The sequence below is a fragment of the Sebastes umbrosus genome, chromosome 8 (assembly GCF_015220745.1).
Source record: "Sebastes umbrosus isolate fSebUmb1 chromosome 8, fSebUmb1.pri, whole genome shotgun sequence".
NCBI lineage: Eukaryota > Metazoa > Chordata > Actinopteri > Perciformes > Sebastidae > Sebastes > Sebastes umbrosus.
This window is the reverse complement of record NC_051276.1, coordinates 16,264,367-16,279,731: the sequence shown is the minus strand read 5'-3', so window position 1 is coordinate 16,279,731 and position 15,365 is coordinate 16,264,367. Positions and strand designations below refer to the sequence as shown.

The following is a 15,365-nucleotide window of genomic DNA, read 5'->3' as shown; positions in this document are numbered from 1 at the left end:
AAAACTCCTGATTTTAAAAACACAGGTCAAGTTAGCAACAGGTTATTTTTATTTACCAGTTGTTTAACCTGAACAATATTTATATTTTTTAAGCATTATCAGTTCCTGAGTCTACCTCTGTGTTGATGCTAGGAGATGTTGATCTGTGTATATAAAATCAGGACTGTTTGCTGCCCTCTAGTGGTGACAGCGAGGAACTGCTAAATTAGTCAAAGTGACGTCAATGCAGACATTATAGCATACTCACACTTCCGGTAAATCATGTCAAAATAAAACTTTCAACAATATTTCCCAATGAATGTAATTGAGTATAAATATAACGTGACAAAAAATAAATACACTCAAGTAAAGTACAAGTACCTCAAAATTGTATTCAAGTATGGAGTTGGAGTAAACATTTATCTGTAGTTTCCGATCTGTGATGTATAGGACAAATCGTAGAGATGCACAAGAAGTAAAGGAAATCGTATGAATTATTGCACATATTTTTATTGCAAATTATGGTTTACATAAATTGAAAATTCAAGATTTGTTATTTTGCACTATACACGCACTGCAACATAATTTCAGCCACAAGAGACACATCAGACGTGAACTCAAAACAGTACTGATTAACCAAAGGCCACCAACATAACCTTTATTCAAGGTCGGTATGCTGTCAAAATATCACATCGCTTAGCCAAGTATCTAAAAATGTATCTAACAACCATGTCGAAGGCAAAAAAGTCATAATGCAACACTTTATATCCACTCGACGAAGAGGTTTAAAGAAAATTCACATTCAGTTTTATGTAAGCACCTGAGAGCAGAGTGGACAGAGAAGCACTTAGTGCTGATGAAGCATTGCTTTGGAAGAATAGTTAAGATACATATTCAAGTCCTGCATAGCATGGAAGTATAAAAGAGACCACAATTTAAGTAATAATTAACATTTTGTTTTAAATTAGCCTGCTTGGTTCACACAAAGTGACATGTATAAAAATATAAAGGACTAAAGGCAAAAAAGCTGACGTGGTTACTGAAATGCTCCGCAGCTCCAGCTTAAGGCACAAACAGGTGTGCAATATTAAAAGCTGTTTACAACAGCGTCTTGAAATTTGTAAGCTTTTCAAAAATTATGCCAGAAAAATATTGTATTCATGTGTTTTGTAATAAATAACTTAGGACACTGTAATAACTTAGAAGTAAAATTTTTCATTAAAAACTAAAAACTACAATCCAATCCCCAGAAAACATGGACAACTACACAGTATTCATTGTGTAAGATGAAAACATATGACTTCTTTTACAAAGTGTTTGTAAATCATGTAAATTATGTGCTTTGGATTTTGATAAATTTACTTCAAACTATAAGCCATAGACGTACCACATTTTAAATTCCTGTTTTGTAATTTTTCTATTTTTTTTTAATGATTACAACTAAATGCAGCCCTTAACTTATCTCAGGATATAGAAGAATAAACTTTCAAATTTAATAAATTAAAAATTTTAAAATTCAGGTACAAATTATTGCAGCAAAGACAACCTTTTTTGTATTATATTTAGCGTTGCTAGTGACGTGGCTCATTAAATCTGTCAACATCAGACACCTCACTCATTTAGTTAAAGCTTTTGTAACAGTTTCAAAAACATTTGTTACGTAGCACTTTGATTCTTGGTATAATTATCTTATAATCACACACATACATATCTGACAATGCTATTGCTTTTTCTGTAACGAAACAAAGAAATACTGATTTTAAATCAGCAGCTGCTTTGGGAAACTTGCCTCAGAGTAACGAGAAAGCCAGAACAGACACGCAGATGATTAAAAGTGCGCACATATTTGATGTGTGACGACAGAGTGCTGTAAATACACTCCACAGTGAGCTGTCAGATGACCTGAAGGGAGCCATGTCAAGATGTAGACGGCAGACTGCAGAATGTAAATGACTTTGTAAACTAATAGGATCACTGGAGGAAAGAGGAATGCGCTGCAGTCACACTGTGTAATCAAGCTCAGCATTCAGCTTATTGTACATGTCATAAATAGCATCAACGGTGGCAGTGAAGTTGATGAGGAATTTTCTGATTTTTTCCAAGCATTCCTCTTCCTTGACGTCCCGACCCTTGGAGAGGGCCTTCAGGAAATCTGTCTTATATGGAGCAGCGAAAAGAGCTGCCTAGAAGAGCAAATCAAGATGCCGAATTTATACAGACTCTACATTTTGCTCCCTTATATATGTATTTCTAATAAAAGACACATCTATCAACTCTGAACTCACCTTGAAGAACTGTTGCACAAACCAGCCATGATACTTTTTCAGGGCTGTTTCATAGCCTTTGGTGACGTTGACTCGAATGAGGTTTGGGTTGCTATCATCCTTTTCACCATCCACCAGGCTCTGCAGGAAGACCTGAATAAATCGTAGACCCCTGGTCGATAAAGAAGACATGCACAGTGATTATGGGTGCAGTACTGCCCAACAATCTATAAAATCTGAAATGTAAAGTTTCTCAAACCTTTTTAGCCACATAAGTGCCAACGTGGCTCCAGCTTTGGGCCATTCTGCTCCATGCATTTCCTTCTCTGCCTCCAGAATATGCTGGAGTGTCTTGAACCGTCCTGGGTTGGTTTCGTAAACCGCCTTGATTTTCTTTTAGGTAAAAGAGTTGCATTTTATTGTATTATAACGTTACTGAGAAGAAAAGAGTAGAGCCAACTCAGGGCACATGAAAGAATAATCATACTTACTGTGATATTACCAGTTATGTCGGCCTTTATTGGTGCAAAAATAGTAGAGCCAAGGCAGTCTGAGGAGGAACGTTTACACAGAGAGTGACTGAGAATTTAAGGAGTGAAAATCTACATATTTAAACAAAACTATTGAGCCTATATGAGAATATCAGTATTATTTAGAGCTTCTCATAGTGACCACCAGCCTCCAAAAACACAGAAGCTATAAAGGTAACTATAAAGACTTTCCTTTATTACAGGTCTGTATGCATGGCTTTTTATTGGATATTATCTGACATCTTTTTAAATTGCTTTCATGAATTTGCAATATATATATTTAAACTTCTCAATGACCCATGCAAATTGTTTGGAGCACCACTGAAATGCAATACATTTTCAGCAGCTATAGCTTTCCTTCTTTTATAAATGAACTACCACATGCAGAAAACATAATTTCAGAAGTAATCACTATTACAATAATATCTTCCATTCATAAATGATCTGTAACCGCTTATCCTGTTCAGGGTCATAGGGGGGCTGGAGCCGATCCCAGCTGACAGTTGGTGAAGGCAGGGTACACCCTTGACAGGTCGCCAGACTATCACAGGGCTGACACATAGAAACAGACAACTATTCAAGCTCAAAAATATCTTGAAATTAGTCAATACCATTAAACTGGTGAGGTTGACCTTTCAACCTTGTAGACTTTTCTGGGTTCTGTCTTTAAAAACTCATGTTGCACCACATTCAAGTCAACCTCCCAGACCTAAAGGCTGAATTAAAGGGAAAATATGTATAACATGATGTACAAGACATTTAGAATCTTTAAAATTGATGAAACTGTGCAGCTAAGAAATTGCATCTGGGTCTGAATATTTTAATGATTTACATAATGTATGATATAGCTTTAGTGAAGTGGAGGACCAAGCAGACCTACAAAAGGCCGCTCTTTTGCCGGCGATGGTCCAGCGGGCGAGCTCCGAGCTCCGAGCGCTGGTAACACGGAGGGAAGCCTAACGTTGTTCATTTGCACATACCAACCACACTGCAACTAGGGCTGCAACTATGACTATTTGTTATTGTAGATTAATCTGTTGATCATGTTTTCGATTAATCAGTTAGTTGTTTGGTCTATAAAATTGTGAAAAGTGTCGATCATTGTTTCCCAAAGCCCAAGATGACTTCCTCAAATGTCTTATTTTGTCCACAACTCAAAGATATTCAGTTTACTGTCATAGAGCAGTAAAGAAAATATTCACATTTAAGAAGCTGGAATCAGAGAATTTTGACTTCTTTTTTTTTTGAATAAATGACTCAAACAGATTAATCATTTATCAAAATAGTTGACGATTATTTAAAGAGTTGACAACTAATTGATTAATCGATGCAGCTCTAATTACAACGATACAAAGCCGCCTGAAATCCTGCCAAGTTTCCCTTTAAGGAGTAACTTAACACCAGGCTGAAAAGGTGTGTTTTGCTGCCCTATCTGTTTGAAAGATTCAAGCCTGTTTCATCATTGATGGGTGTGGTCAGAAGTGTGCTCTGTTGCACCTGCAAACACACCCAACAGTTATGTTACAGGGTCCTGGAGTACACCTGTAAAACTGAAGGTTTTAGCAACAACAAGATTTTCAGGAGGTGTTACTCTTTATGTGAAATACTGGAAACATACTCAAGAGGTTGAAACATTCTTGTGGCCTACAATAACTCTAGAGTTAGGTCTTCAGTGTGTGCTGATTTCACAAACATATCATCACAGTATTATCATTAGGTGTCCTTTAATTAGTCGTATTAGAGTATTTGATGACGGGATGGCGAACAATGAGACATCCAGAGTCCCGACCACACACGGCTCCTGGTTGACCCACTGACACAACAGACAGCTTTCAGCTCCTGAGCTGTTAGTGGAAACTACTCATGACAAAGTCCACTGTATTGTGCTGATGCGATGCATCGCCACAACACTGATGGCAACATATCTTATTTCAGAGACATCCTCATCTTGTGTGGCTCTCTCTCTATATTTTCCACTCTCTTCACAAGATTTTTGTTACAAAGACACAGTCTGGAAAAAATTAAACAACTCTCTGGAATGTAACAGAAAAGTCTATTTCACAAATTAAACTAAAATAGATAAACTACAAACACAAATAAGTCCTTGAATACTTGCACACCCACGCAGGTGTTAATTATTCTGCCAGAGCCGTGCAGGGAGTTTACTGAGACTAAACTCCATTTACTTAAAATAATCATAAAAATATGAATTGTGCTGCGTTTAAAACAGGTGCATACTAGTGATGCAAGGGTTCAACATGCTCACAGTTTGGTTTGAATTGCATTTTTTGGGTCACGGTTTGGTTTGTTTTGCACATTAGATAGAAGAAAAACAACCATTTCCAATGTTTTTGAACTCCAAATAAATAGACTGATTGATTGATAGTAATGAATAATATTTCTATATTATATGAAGCCATAACGCTGATTTTATACTTGAAATAAGGCAGGATACTTAATGGTCAAGTAGGCCTAGATAACTGCCTCTTCTATGTCTCTGGCACCTCATCAAATAATTAGCAAGCCTGTATTTCATAGTGGTGCAACGGTTCAACAAACCTGGACCAAGTTCGGTTTGTACGTAATAGAAATTTTAGTTTTTTTACGGTTTGATTTTGCATCCCTTTTGCATAAACCTCACAGGGGAGTCAGGAGGTACTGTCCACACAGTCCTGAAGAAGAAGTCTAACTAATTTAAAACACCTGTATGAATGTACTATGAGCGTGCAGGACTTTAATGGCTTGTAGGAAAGTTGGCCAAGAAATTTCTAGGTCAGGAAAAACAATGGCGACAAGGAGGAAAGAGCTTAATATTGACATCAGACTTGGTTCCTCTCAAGGGTTTCACATGGCAAATTCAATAGAGGACCTTTGGCATATTAATACAGAATGAAGTCACACAAAGATGCCCTGGCGCACCATGCCGCCGGTGAATGGGCAAGGGGAACTCAACACCGTACTAATCAATTTTCACAACTTAAAATCCAGGCCAGCGGATTAAATTATGCATGCTGAAGGATTGTGGACAGCTTGATGGTGAGGAATACGATCCAAAAAAGATTATCATTTGGAAAGAGATAGAGATCGGTTCATTAGGTTTGATGGAAGTGTTGTGACAGATTTCCCTCACAACAAGTTTTGTGTTTATTAATCAAAGTTGAACAAATCCCACATGAAAGATGCATGACGGTGGAAAAAAAAGGTCCATTGCAGGGGAACGTCTGTCAGATAACATCCTGCTTTTGTGTGCACGTTCAGCCAATTTAACACATCACACAGTAGCCTAGAATCTACATGCTTAAAACGCTTATTAGTGTCATCAATCCTATAATGTGACTGTGCATGTAATGTAATCTCTGACAGGTTGAATAGAAATACATTTGTGTATAGAGGTGTCTCTTCTCTCTGCAGCCACTGACATCTGAGAATTCATTTTTTTCATATTTATTTCTGTATAACTTTATATTCAGGAATTACACTGGAGCCTATTACTTACATGGTCTCTTTAACTGTGTCACACACTGTGGAAACTTCACTTACCAAAGAAGGGTGGAAGGTATGACACAGCCTCCAGAAACGGTCTTGTTTCCACCTGTCTGTCAGCTGGCATCTGTCTGAACTGGTGCTCCATTAGCAGAGCCATCTCTCTGGTCCAGGACTCACTCTTCTTACTGCTGAAACGAGAGCAACAGGCTGTCAACCTTCAACTGCGGATGTACAGTGAAGCACCAGAGAGGAAGCTGTGTGTCATACCCCACCCCACCACAACCAACACACATACACACGCATGCATGCACACACACATGCACGCACACATGCATGCACACACATATGCACACACACATGTACACACAAGTCACCTAAATTGAACTCCAGGTATAGTGGTGCGTAATATCCAGCCGCTGGCTCCTTGTGATGGACTTGTTACTGACAGATCCGGGTCATCGACACCTCTCCGGGTAAAAGGGCCAATAAACGTCGTTTAGATAGAAGTGATAGGACAAACACACAAGAACGGAACCTGATGTGCTCTAATCAGCTGACACCAGCCGGTCTTCCTCTGCGTTTAATCACATGTGCTGCTTTACTGCCAACTAATGGAGTTTTGTGGAATATCTCAAAGTTTAAAAATTACACTAGTTTGGGAGATGGTAGATAATCTGACTAAATTTGCCATTTCGTTCCACTTCATTAATTATATTTATTCATTATTTAATTAATTCTATCCCTGATCCTAAAATAATATTAATAATAATAATAATAATAATAATAATAATAATAATAACTGGTTAATAATAATATTGGTGATATTGCTTGATTAAAAAACTCTGAGATTAAATTTACTTGTGAGCATCTCTGCTTTTTAGTTCATGAAAATATACTATGTATACTTTAACTTATTGTACTTAGCCAATAAGTTAAATAATAATAAAAATAATAACTGGTTAATAATAATATTGGTGATATTGCTTGATTAAATAACTCTGAGATTAAATTTACTTGTGAGCATCTCTGCTTTTTAGTGCATGAAAAATATACTTTGTATACTTTATTATATTAAAAACTCTGAGATTAAATTGACTTGTGAGCATTTCTGCTATTTAGTTCATGAAAATATACTTTGTATACTTTAACTTATTGTACCTAGCCAATAAGTTAAATAATAATAATAATAATAATAATAATAATAATAATAACTGGTTAATAATAATATTGGTGATAACGCTTGATTAAAAAACTCTGAGATTAAATTGACTTGTGAGCATTTCTGCTTTTTAGTTCATGAAAATATACTTTGTATACTTTAACTTATTGTACCTAGCCAATAAGTTAAATAATAATAATAATAATAATAATAATAATAATAATAATAATAACTGATTAATAATAATATTGGTGATATTGCTTGATTAAAAAACTCTGAGATTAAATTTACTTGTGAGCATCTCTGCTTTTTAGTTCATGAAAATATACTTTGTATACTTTAACTTATTGTACTTAGCCAATGATGTATGTATAACATAAAGAGACTTGCTCCTTTTGCTATTAGACTTGTTGTTTTGTGATGAGATTTAAAAAAAATAATAAGATGTGTTGCTCTTGCTTGCCTCTACAGTGATAATCCAAAAACTTGATGAATTGAAGTAAATTAATATCAAAACATCCTTTTACAAACTCTCACACACTTTAATAGGCTACTCTATCAAAAAATAAACAAAACTACAAACCAAGTATTCTTTTCTGTAGCCTTATAAGGCAAGAATACTTAATTATAATTTTCTATATCTTGATCAAAAGATTAAGTATAGCCTATAAGTCAAATATACTTAGACTTTTCTGTATACTTGTCAGTATGAGCCAAGTATACTTAAGTATACCTTAGTTAAGTATATCTCTGATAAGTGCATAAAAAGTCAACTGAAAGTATACTCTCTTATTTTAAGTTAATAATGAAGTATACTAATAGCACACTTGAATAAACTTAAATTTGGTAAAAGGGTTATCAGTGCTCATTACTGCTGATGATGTTTTGTAGAGAGAAACGATACCCTTTTTTTTAAATTAAAGGTATCCAACAAAGGTACTGATCATAATGGAAAATAAAATATTATAATATTAATAAAATTTCCTGCTACAATGTAGTACATATGAAGAAATTAGGAAAAAAGTATTTACAAAAATTAAATGTAAACTCCAAGATTTTGATTCCATCTCTGACCAAAAAAAATACAACATCTACTTGGAGAAAATAGTGTCAACGCCATAGAAGCTGCAGGATATGTCAGTGCATGTCACAGCCTAAGAGACAACCACAACAACACATAACAGATGTAACTCACACTCTGCATTTTATTTACTCCTCTACTTCATGTTTTTTTTCGTTTTTTTTCATTTATCCTTTGATATTGCAATATATTGTTATTAATTATTTTTTATTTGTTTGTTTGTTTTATTGACACAACGAACATTAATTACTTATTTATTGTTTTCTTCCATTTACATGCATGTTTTAATTTACATTAGTGCTTTGTTTACATTATTGCTTTTGTTTTCCCATGCATGTTTTCTTCAATTACATGCATGTTCTTTTTAAATATCTATTATATTTTTACTAACATGTTTTGCACTATGGAACTGTGATGCTGGAAACTTAAATTTCCCTCGGGATTAATAAAGTTACTATCTATCTATCTATCTATATATATATTGTAATTCGCTTAATGAATTGTATATACTGTTTGTATGTATATGTTTTTGTTTTTATTTTGTTCTTTTTAAATTTTTATTTATTATTGAATTGACGCTTTGGCAATATTGTTTACCTGACAGTCATGCCAATAAAGCAAATTGAATTGAACAAAACGGTGCACCAATGTTTGGCGGAAATGCGCTTCGCCTTTTCATCCAGTCACTAATTTTGACCCTTACGTCACCCCGTAGCGTGGGAGTAACTAGGAAGTCTGTCGGTAACTAAGGACAAATGAGGGACTGAATCCTGAATACTGAGAAATAACGATGATTTATGTGTGAATAAATGCAAAACATCGACTGGTATTAACACAAACCGAGAGAAAGCAGTTCAGTTTGCCACCGAAAGGATAAGTAAGTATTATTAATGGAGCTGAAAAGGTCCTTTACTGTGTAAGTGTTGCTGTCTGCTAGTAAGAGCTGTAAGTTAGCTGCTTTGTTTACCTTATTGCTTTAGTTTTCTCTTCTTTATTGACCTTAAATAAACACATGTAACTAGCAAATACATAAAGGTAACTAAATACTTTCTATTGTATGTGAATGAGTGGCATTAGCTTGACTAAGTTGGCCAGCTGTAGCTACTACATTATAAACTAAGCAGCGTTAGTTAGGGTTAGGTTGAGGTGATTTCTTCCTCTTATGTTGTATGTTCATCATGATTCAGGTCCATGGCTCTGCCGACCCTCTCGGCCCATGTGCCCAGTCGGTCCCGGGTGCTGGCCGGACAGCTGGCCCGGCAGCGGGAGCAGGAGGCCCGGTGTCGGCAGCAGTGGCAGCAGCATGCTCAGTACTTCAGAGAGCAGAGTGTCCGCAGCCAGAGACAGGCGGCGTGGAGCTCCTGTCAGTCCTACCAGCAGAGGTAACCTCATGCACCACAGCTACACTCACTTATACCACTTTCACACCAATGACCATGTCCTTTTGTCAATTCAAACCAAGCCAGTCAACCTGGGTTGAACCCTGGTCAGGACAATTCAGATACGACCTGGGTCAGACCTGGGAGCAATGCATACCAATCAGCTCAGGTGTTAGAAATGGGTGGAGGTTACACCTCTGGAGGATTATAGAGAGAGGAGATGATAGTTTGTTTGTTTGTTTATTTAGATCCCCATTAGCTTTTGCATTGCAGCAGCTATTCTTCCTGGGGTCAACATAGTTTACATGGTGACAATACAAAAATACACATTCACACTATTCATCATACACTAACATAACACATGGTAATGCACGTCTACTGTAAATAAAACAATAACAACTGACACAGTTTAAATGACAAAAACCATATATAGTATTTTGTTGTGTCATATGATTTGGGAGTGAATTCCATTCTTGCATCGCTCTGTATATTGCTGTACTTTGACCTGATTTGGTTTTGGATTTTGGTAAAGTAAAACAACCTGCAGAGTGACATCATCAATGTGAGCAAAAAAATAAAATGTCACAGAATGATGCATGTTTTTGGGATACAGTATAAATATAGTACACACAGCATGTTTAGCTTTATAAAATGTTAACTGTGTTTACCACATAGAGCTTACACTTATCATTTCATTACAGATATCTGCAACAGTAGGAAGTGAAATAAAGCAATGCAGTTCAAAAGAATTGCTTCAATTTGATGGTGTTTTGTGTTCCTTGTCCATGTTTATTGACATGAATGTGGAACATGTTTTTCTTTCACTGCCCTCACTAGATGGCTCTGTAAGTAATCATCCTTTGTGTATATAAGATGTCTGCATCATAAACATTTTAAAAAGAGACAGTAATCTATAAACTATTGCTCTCAGTGAATTTGTACTTATCTGGGCTCACATCGGCTCTTTGTTTGGAACAGCAAAAGGATGGTGTTCAAGCAAATACTTATTATCACATTACAATATTATTATTGCTATTATTATATATGTGGTGAGAGATTACTAAATTGTTTAATCGACACTTAACACTTGTTGATTAACAACAAGTGTCAAAATACATATTTTTAAACACAGTTCACATTATTTAAAAGAGGGTTACATGTGTAAAGAGTAAGGGCTCCCCAATACATTCAATCTCTTGCTCCCGTGGCTGGTAACATATTCTAGAGAGAACATTCATAAGTAATGACAACACGTACATTCATGACTACAACCTATTTACAGAGAGCAATAGTGTGGAAGTCGATGCCTCTTTTTCAGTGTTTAGTTGTTCGTTATACTTACACAGTCTATGTTTTGGGCTCAGCAACTAAATATCACTGTGTCTACCCTTAAATCTATGTAACCTTACATAAATGTGCTTTGATATAATGTGTGTGTGTGAAATGTGAATGTGTGTGAATAATGAAGGGCATAAATAAACCTGTAGTATTTTCTGTTCTAGTACGTCTCTGACAAATGGCAGGAAAAAGCCAGAGAAAATCAACTAATGTCTCTTTTCCTCCGTTTTGTCAGTATGTCGGCATACCATAAAGAGAGACTAATGGAGGAAAAGAAGGCCAGCCTGGAGCAGCGCAGGAATCGGCTCAGGGCCATGCTTCAAGAGGAGCAAGACCGGCTTGAGGCGGAGTTGAAGGAAGTTGTTCCTGACAGGAGCACATTGGCAAGTCAGCTGGTGCAAAAGACTGAAGAGCTTCGTACTGCAAGAGAGGAAAGAAGAAAAAAGGTATTTGCATTTAATTAGTTGTATATTTCTTTGTCAGTACTGATAATGGGGCTCTGCCAGAAGTTTATAATCCTTGTTATTTCTGTTTTCTATCCCTAGCTTGCACAAGAGCTGCTGAGGGAGCACTGGAAGAAAAACAACACAGAGTTGCGAGAGGTAGCTAAGTTTAAACTATTAATGGAAAAGTGACAAGTTGCCAAACCTCGTACTTCAAAGTCTCTCTGTTGATGAAGTGATAAATGGCCTCAGGAATCCTGTGACTATCATGTGCGTCTGAAGAGCTCTGCAAGAGGAGAAAACAGACACTTTTTGTCAAGACGTCCACTTGATCTGGAAACTAATAGGGCTTGTGATGCAGATATTCCATGACTTTCTGTTAACCTGAGTCCAGTGTTGACTTAAGAGAATAAAATGTGCTGGTATCCCTTCCGCTAAGGGTCAAGTTCATCAGGATCTCTGTCTCGTCTATGTCCTTAATCGCTCTTTTAATCTGTCCACAGGTCGAGTCGGCATTACATAAAGATCATGTTGTCAGCCAGTGGCAGGAGCAGATAACTGAGAAGAAACAGGTAAGACAATCGTCACGGCAATCAGACAAATCAGTTCTGTTTCTGTTCATTTAAGTGTTTTAATAACTGTCGATGAGTGTTTTTGTACTGTAGGTCCTTGTTATGAGCGGCCTCAGGAATCTAAATCTCACAAGGACCTAGAGGTCAAAAACACATTATTCTTACACAGTTATTACATAGAAATAGAATGAGAGTAGAACGGACATTCCCATTCAAATCAACATAGCAAGATGGTCAGAGTGGCTGCCATTTTTATGTGTACCGTTGCCATGCAAAGAACTGTAACAGGCTAACTGATTCTATTTCTATGGTCAATGGACAGTGCTGAGCGTCATTGTCTTTTGAACTAGTTGAATGACCACAGCAAACAGTTCAATGTCCATTCTACTCTCATTCTATTTCTATTGTTATTACTCCATTTTAATCAAACCAAATTATGTAGAAGTTGCTCTCCAGTGCTCTTAAGCATCACCTCGCTCAAGTCAGTGATGACACATAGGACCCACATGTCGTTAAACCTTGTCATTATCCTTTTACGTGACTAATTATTTATGTAACACATCAATTTTTAATTAAACAGTGCTCATGTCATCTGTGAGCACAGTATCAAGTCTGAAGTCTACTCACCTTAATCCTCTCAACATGGTACATAATTGAGAAAGTTAGACACCTACTGTAAGTGACCCATCTCTCCAAACGTGTAGCAAGAAGCGGCAGAGCAGAAGGAGACAAGACGGCACGAAAATGAGTATGAGAGGACCCGAAAAGAGGCTCTGGAGAGGATGAAGCAAGCGGAGGAGAAAAAGAATGAAGAAGAGCGGAATAGGGCGGAGGAACTTTGCAAACAGATGAAAGAACTGAAGCTGAGGGAAGAGGAGGTATTTGGATCTTGGACTAAGTATTTCTGCTGGGAAAAATGATATTGCAGATGTGTTTTTTAAGCATTTTTTTCTCTCTCAGGCAACTCGCCTGAAGAAGGAGCAAGAGGCTCTGCTGGTCAAACAATGGGAGCTGGAGAAGATAGAGGAGGAAAGGAGAAAGGTGGAGGAAAGGCGAAAGAAGTCTGAGATGGGGTAAGGGAAGCTCTTTATGCAGATAACTTATCTCAAGTAATATGACACTTCATTCTGGTGAGGTATTGGGTTCAATGGACTTGTGTTCCACCAGGCATTTCTTGATCCGTCAATATCGTGCTCAGCTGAAGAGGAGAGCCCAGCAAGTGCAGGAGGAACTGGTTGGTCTACTTCACTCTCTTTTCATACAATATATTTTTAAATGTGTAATCCAACTTGGATTTGGCCTTCGCACGTTCCTCGAATTCCTCTGTTCCCACCAGGAGGCCGACCGTAAGATCCTGGCAGCCTTGCTGGAAGGACAGCAGGATGACAGGAGGATAGAGACTGTACGAAGGGAAAGGGCCATCGCTGATGCTGCCTGGATGAAACGTGTGATTGAAGAGCAGCTTCAGTTGGAGCAGGAGAGGGAGGCTGAGTTCGACATCCTGCACAGGTGAGCACCAAGATTCAGTAAGATCTGACACTGCAGGAAGGGATTCCCGCTTCTCCTCAAATACAAACCAATGCATCTCGTCCATTTCAGAGAAGAGGCTCAACATGTGTGGGAGAAACGAGAAGCACAGTGGGAGAAGGAGAGGAAAGCCAGAGAACGGCTCATGCAAGAGGTGAATTGCTTTCAAATCAAGATGAAATTTAATTTGAATGTAATTCAAAAGATATGACTACTAAACAACAGCTCTCCTTTCTCCTTCTTCTTCTTGGAAAGGTGCTTGCGGGGAGACAGCAGCAGCTGGAGCTTAAGATGCAAAAGAACAGAGAGGCTCAGGAGGGGTCTCTGAGGAGAAGAGAACAGCTGATCGAGGAGCTAGAGCTGGAGAGGGAGACCAGACGTCAGGAGAAGGAGCAAGACGAGAGGCGCAGGACGGCACGGATGCAAGAGATAAATGCTCAGGTTGGTTCATAGTGCAGTAGTTTGTTTCATAGCACTTTTTTCCCCACACAGAAAAGTTAATATTTAAGAAGAAACATTAACAGGCATTTCGACCCACAGCACAGCATCAGCTTATATGCTTTTCGTAATAATAATAATAAAACAGACCTAAAGGTGTTTCTGTATATACTGTATACTGTAGGTGGAGCAGCAGCGCCGAGAGCAGTTGGAGGAGCAGTGCAAGATAGAGCAGGAGGAGGAGGAGGACAGTGAGGCTCGTCTAATCCAGGAGGAGGAGCTGAGGCTGGAGATGCAGAGGATGGCCAAGAAAGGGTACCAGGAGAAGGTAAAAGATGAAAGTCGAGCTGGATGTTCATATTTCAAATTCCAAAATGCTCCTTAATGTTAAAATAAGCTTAAAACTGTCCCTTTCAGATTCACAGCAGACCTCGATCAGCTTGGACATGAGCAACCTGCAAGACTGAATTCAAAACAGAATTATGAGATGTATATTTTTCTACCTGTAAATTAGCTTTAAAGGATAGTTACACATTTTTTCCAAGTGTGTCTTAAAACAATGCTCACATAACTATATGTATATCGTAACAGTTAGTGGTCACTGCAATTGTTCCTCCTGTCCATACTGGCTATGAAGAGAGTCCTCATTCAATGTAAACACGCAGTTCAAACATCAAATCAAGTGGGGATCTTTTCTTTCAAAATTCCCTCTTTTTGCTTTATTGGACAGTTTTTTTTCTTGCTGAGCCACAGTGGAGAGAGTAACGCAAGGAGACACAGTTCAAGGACTGTACATTTTGTCCCCCATCTCTTATATTGGTGCGGTGGTGAAGGGATCTTTTCACACCCAGTATGAAGAGGATGAACAATGTTGTCAATCAATAACTCTTTAAATGTACATATGGACATGTGAGTATTGTAAGAAGACGGATTTGAAAAAAATGGGACCCTATCCTTTATTCACCTTTAAAGAAGGACACATTTGTGTAGGTCAAATATTGTGCCATCCTGATGTTAATAAGTTAATGCTGATTGTTTGCATAATGTAGAAAATAATTATGTATTTTTTTTGCACTTTTAGAGCTGTATATTTTCTATCCTGAATTTATTGACTGTTTTCAATAAAGCTATTCCAATCAAATCATCTCAGTATTTTGTATTAAGACAAT

At 37.4% G+C, this 15,365-nt stretch overlaps 2 protein-coding genes across 3 annotated transcripts; one reads left to right on the top strand and one right to left on the bottom strand.

The window, feature by feature from the left end:
* Window positions 1-471: 471 nt before the first annotated feature.
* gltpa (glycolipid transfer protein a) lies at window positions 472-6,822 on the bottom strand. Of its 2 annotated transcripts, none has more exons than XM_037776734.1 (6): window positions 6,634-6,822; window positions 6,314-6,447; window positions 2,735-2,793; window positions 2,503-2,636; window positions 2,265-2,415; window positions 472-2,162 (listed from the first exon to the last, which is right to left on the bottom strand). In XM_037776734.1, the coding sequence occupies exons 2-6, from the start codon at window positions 6,414-6,416 to the stop codon at window positions 1,980-1,982; spliced, it is 630 nt and encodes a 209-aa protein (XP_037632662.1). In that variant the 5' UTR covers window positions 6,417-6,447; window positions 6,634-6,822; the 3' UTR covers window positions 472-1,979. The 2 variants fall into 2 exon arrangements, with proteins under 2 accessions (XP_037632662.1, XP_037632664.1); XM_037776736.1 differs by having other exon boundaries at window positions 6,314-6,444.
* A 2,369-nt stretch (window positions 6,823-9,191) lies between these two features.
* Window positions 9,192-15,337, top strand: LOC119492672 (trichoplein, keratin filament binding). The gene is made up of 13 exons (XM_037777279.1): window positions 9,192-9,376; window positions 9,687-9,881; window positions 11,452-11,662; window positions 11,762-11,818; window positions 12,163-12,231; window positions 12,936-13,109; window positions 13,192-13,304; window positions 13,399-13,465; window positions 13,568-13,740; window positions 13,831-13,912; window positions 14,014-14,199; window positions 14,381-14,524; window positions 14,614-15,337. Exons 2-13 carry the CDS (start codon window positions 9,691-9,693, stop codon window positions 14,644-14,646), a joined length of 1,500 nt encoding a protein of 499 aa, XP_037633207.1. The 5' UTR covers window positions 9,192-9,376; window positions 9,687-9,690; the 3' UTR covers window positions 14,647-15,337.
* Window positions 15,338-15,365: the final 28 nt, after the last annotated feature.

Excerpts from the sequence above, each read along its gene's own strand:
- gltpa (XM_037776734.1), bottom strand. The coding sequence starts at position 6,416 with ATGGCTCTGCTAATGGAGCACCAGTTCAGACAGATGCCAGCTGACAGA. Across the intron at positions 2,794-6,313 it reads ATACCTTCCACCCTTCTTTG|ACTGCCTTGGCTCTACTATT; the intron begins GTAAGTGAAGTT and ends GTTCCTCCTCAG. Across the intron at positions 2,163-2,264 it reads TTGTGCAACAGTTCTTCAAG|GCAGCTCTTTTCGCTGCTCC; the intron begins GTGAGTTCAGAG and ends TTGCTCTTCTAG.
- LOC119492672 (XM_037777279.1), top strand. The coding sequence starts at position 9,691 with ATGGCTCTGCCGACCCTCTCGGCCCATGTGCCCAGTCGGTCCCGGGTG. Across the intron at positions 13,466-13,567 it reads AGCAAGTGCAGGAGGAACTG|GAGGCCGACCGTAAGATCCT; the intron begins GTTGGTCTACTT and ends TGTTCCCACCAG. Across the intron at positions 14,200-14,380 it reads TGCAAGAGATAAATGCTCAG|GTGGAGCAGCAGCGCCGAGA; the intron begins GTTGGTTCATAG and ends TGTATACTGTAG.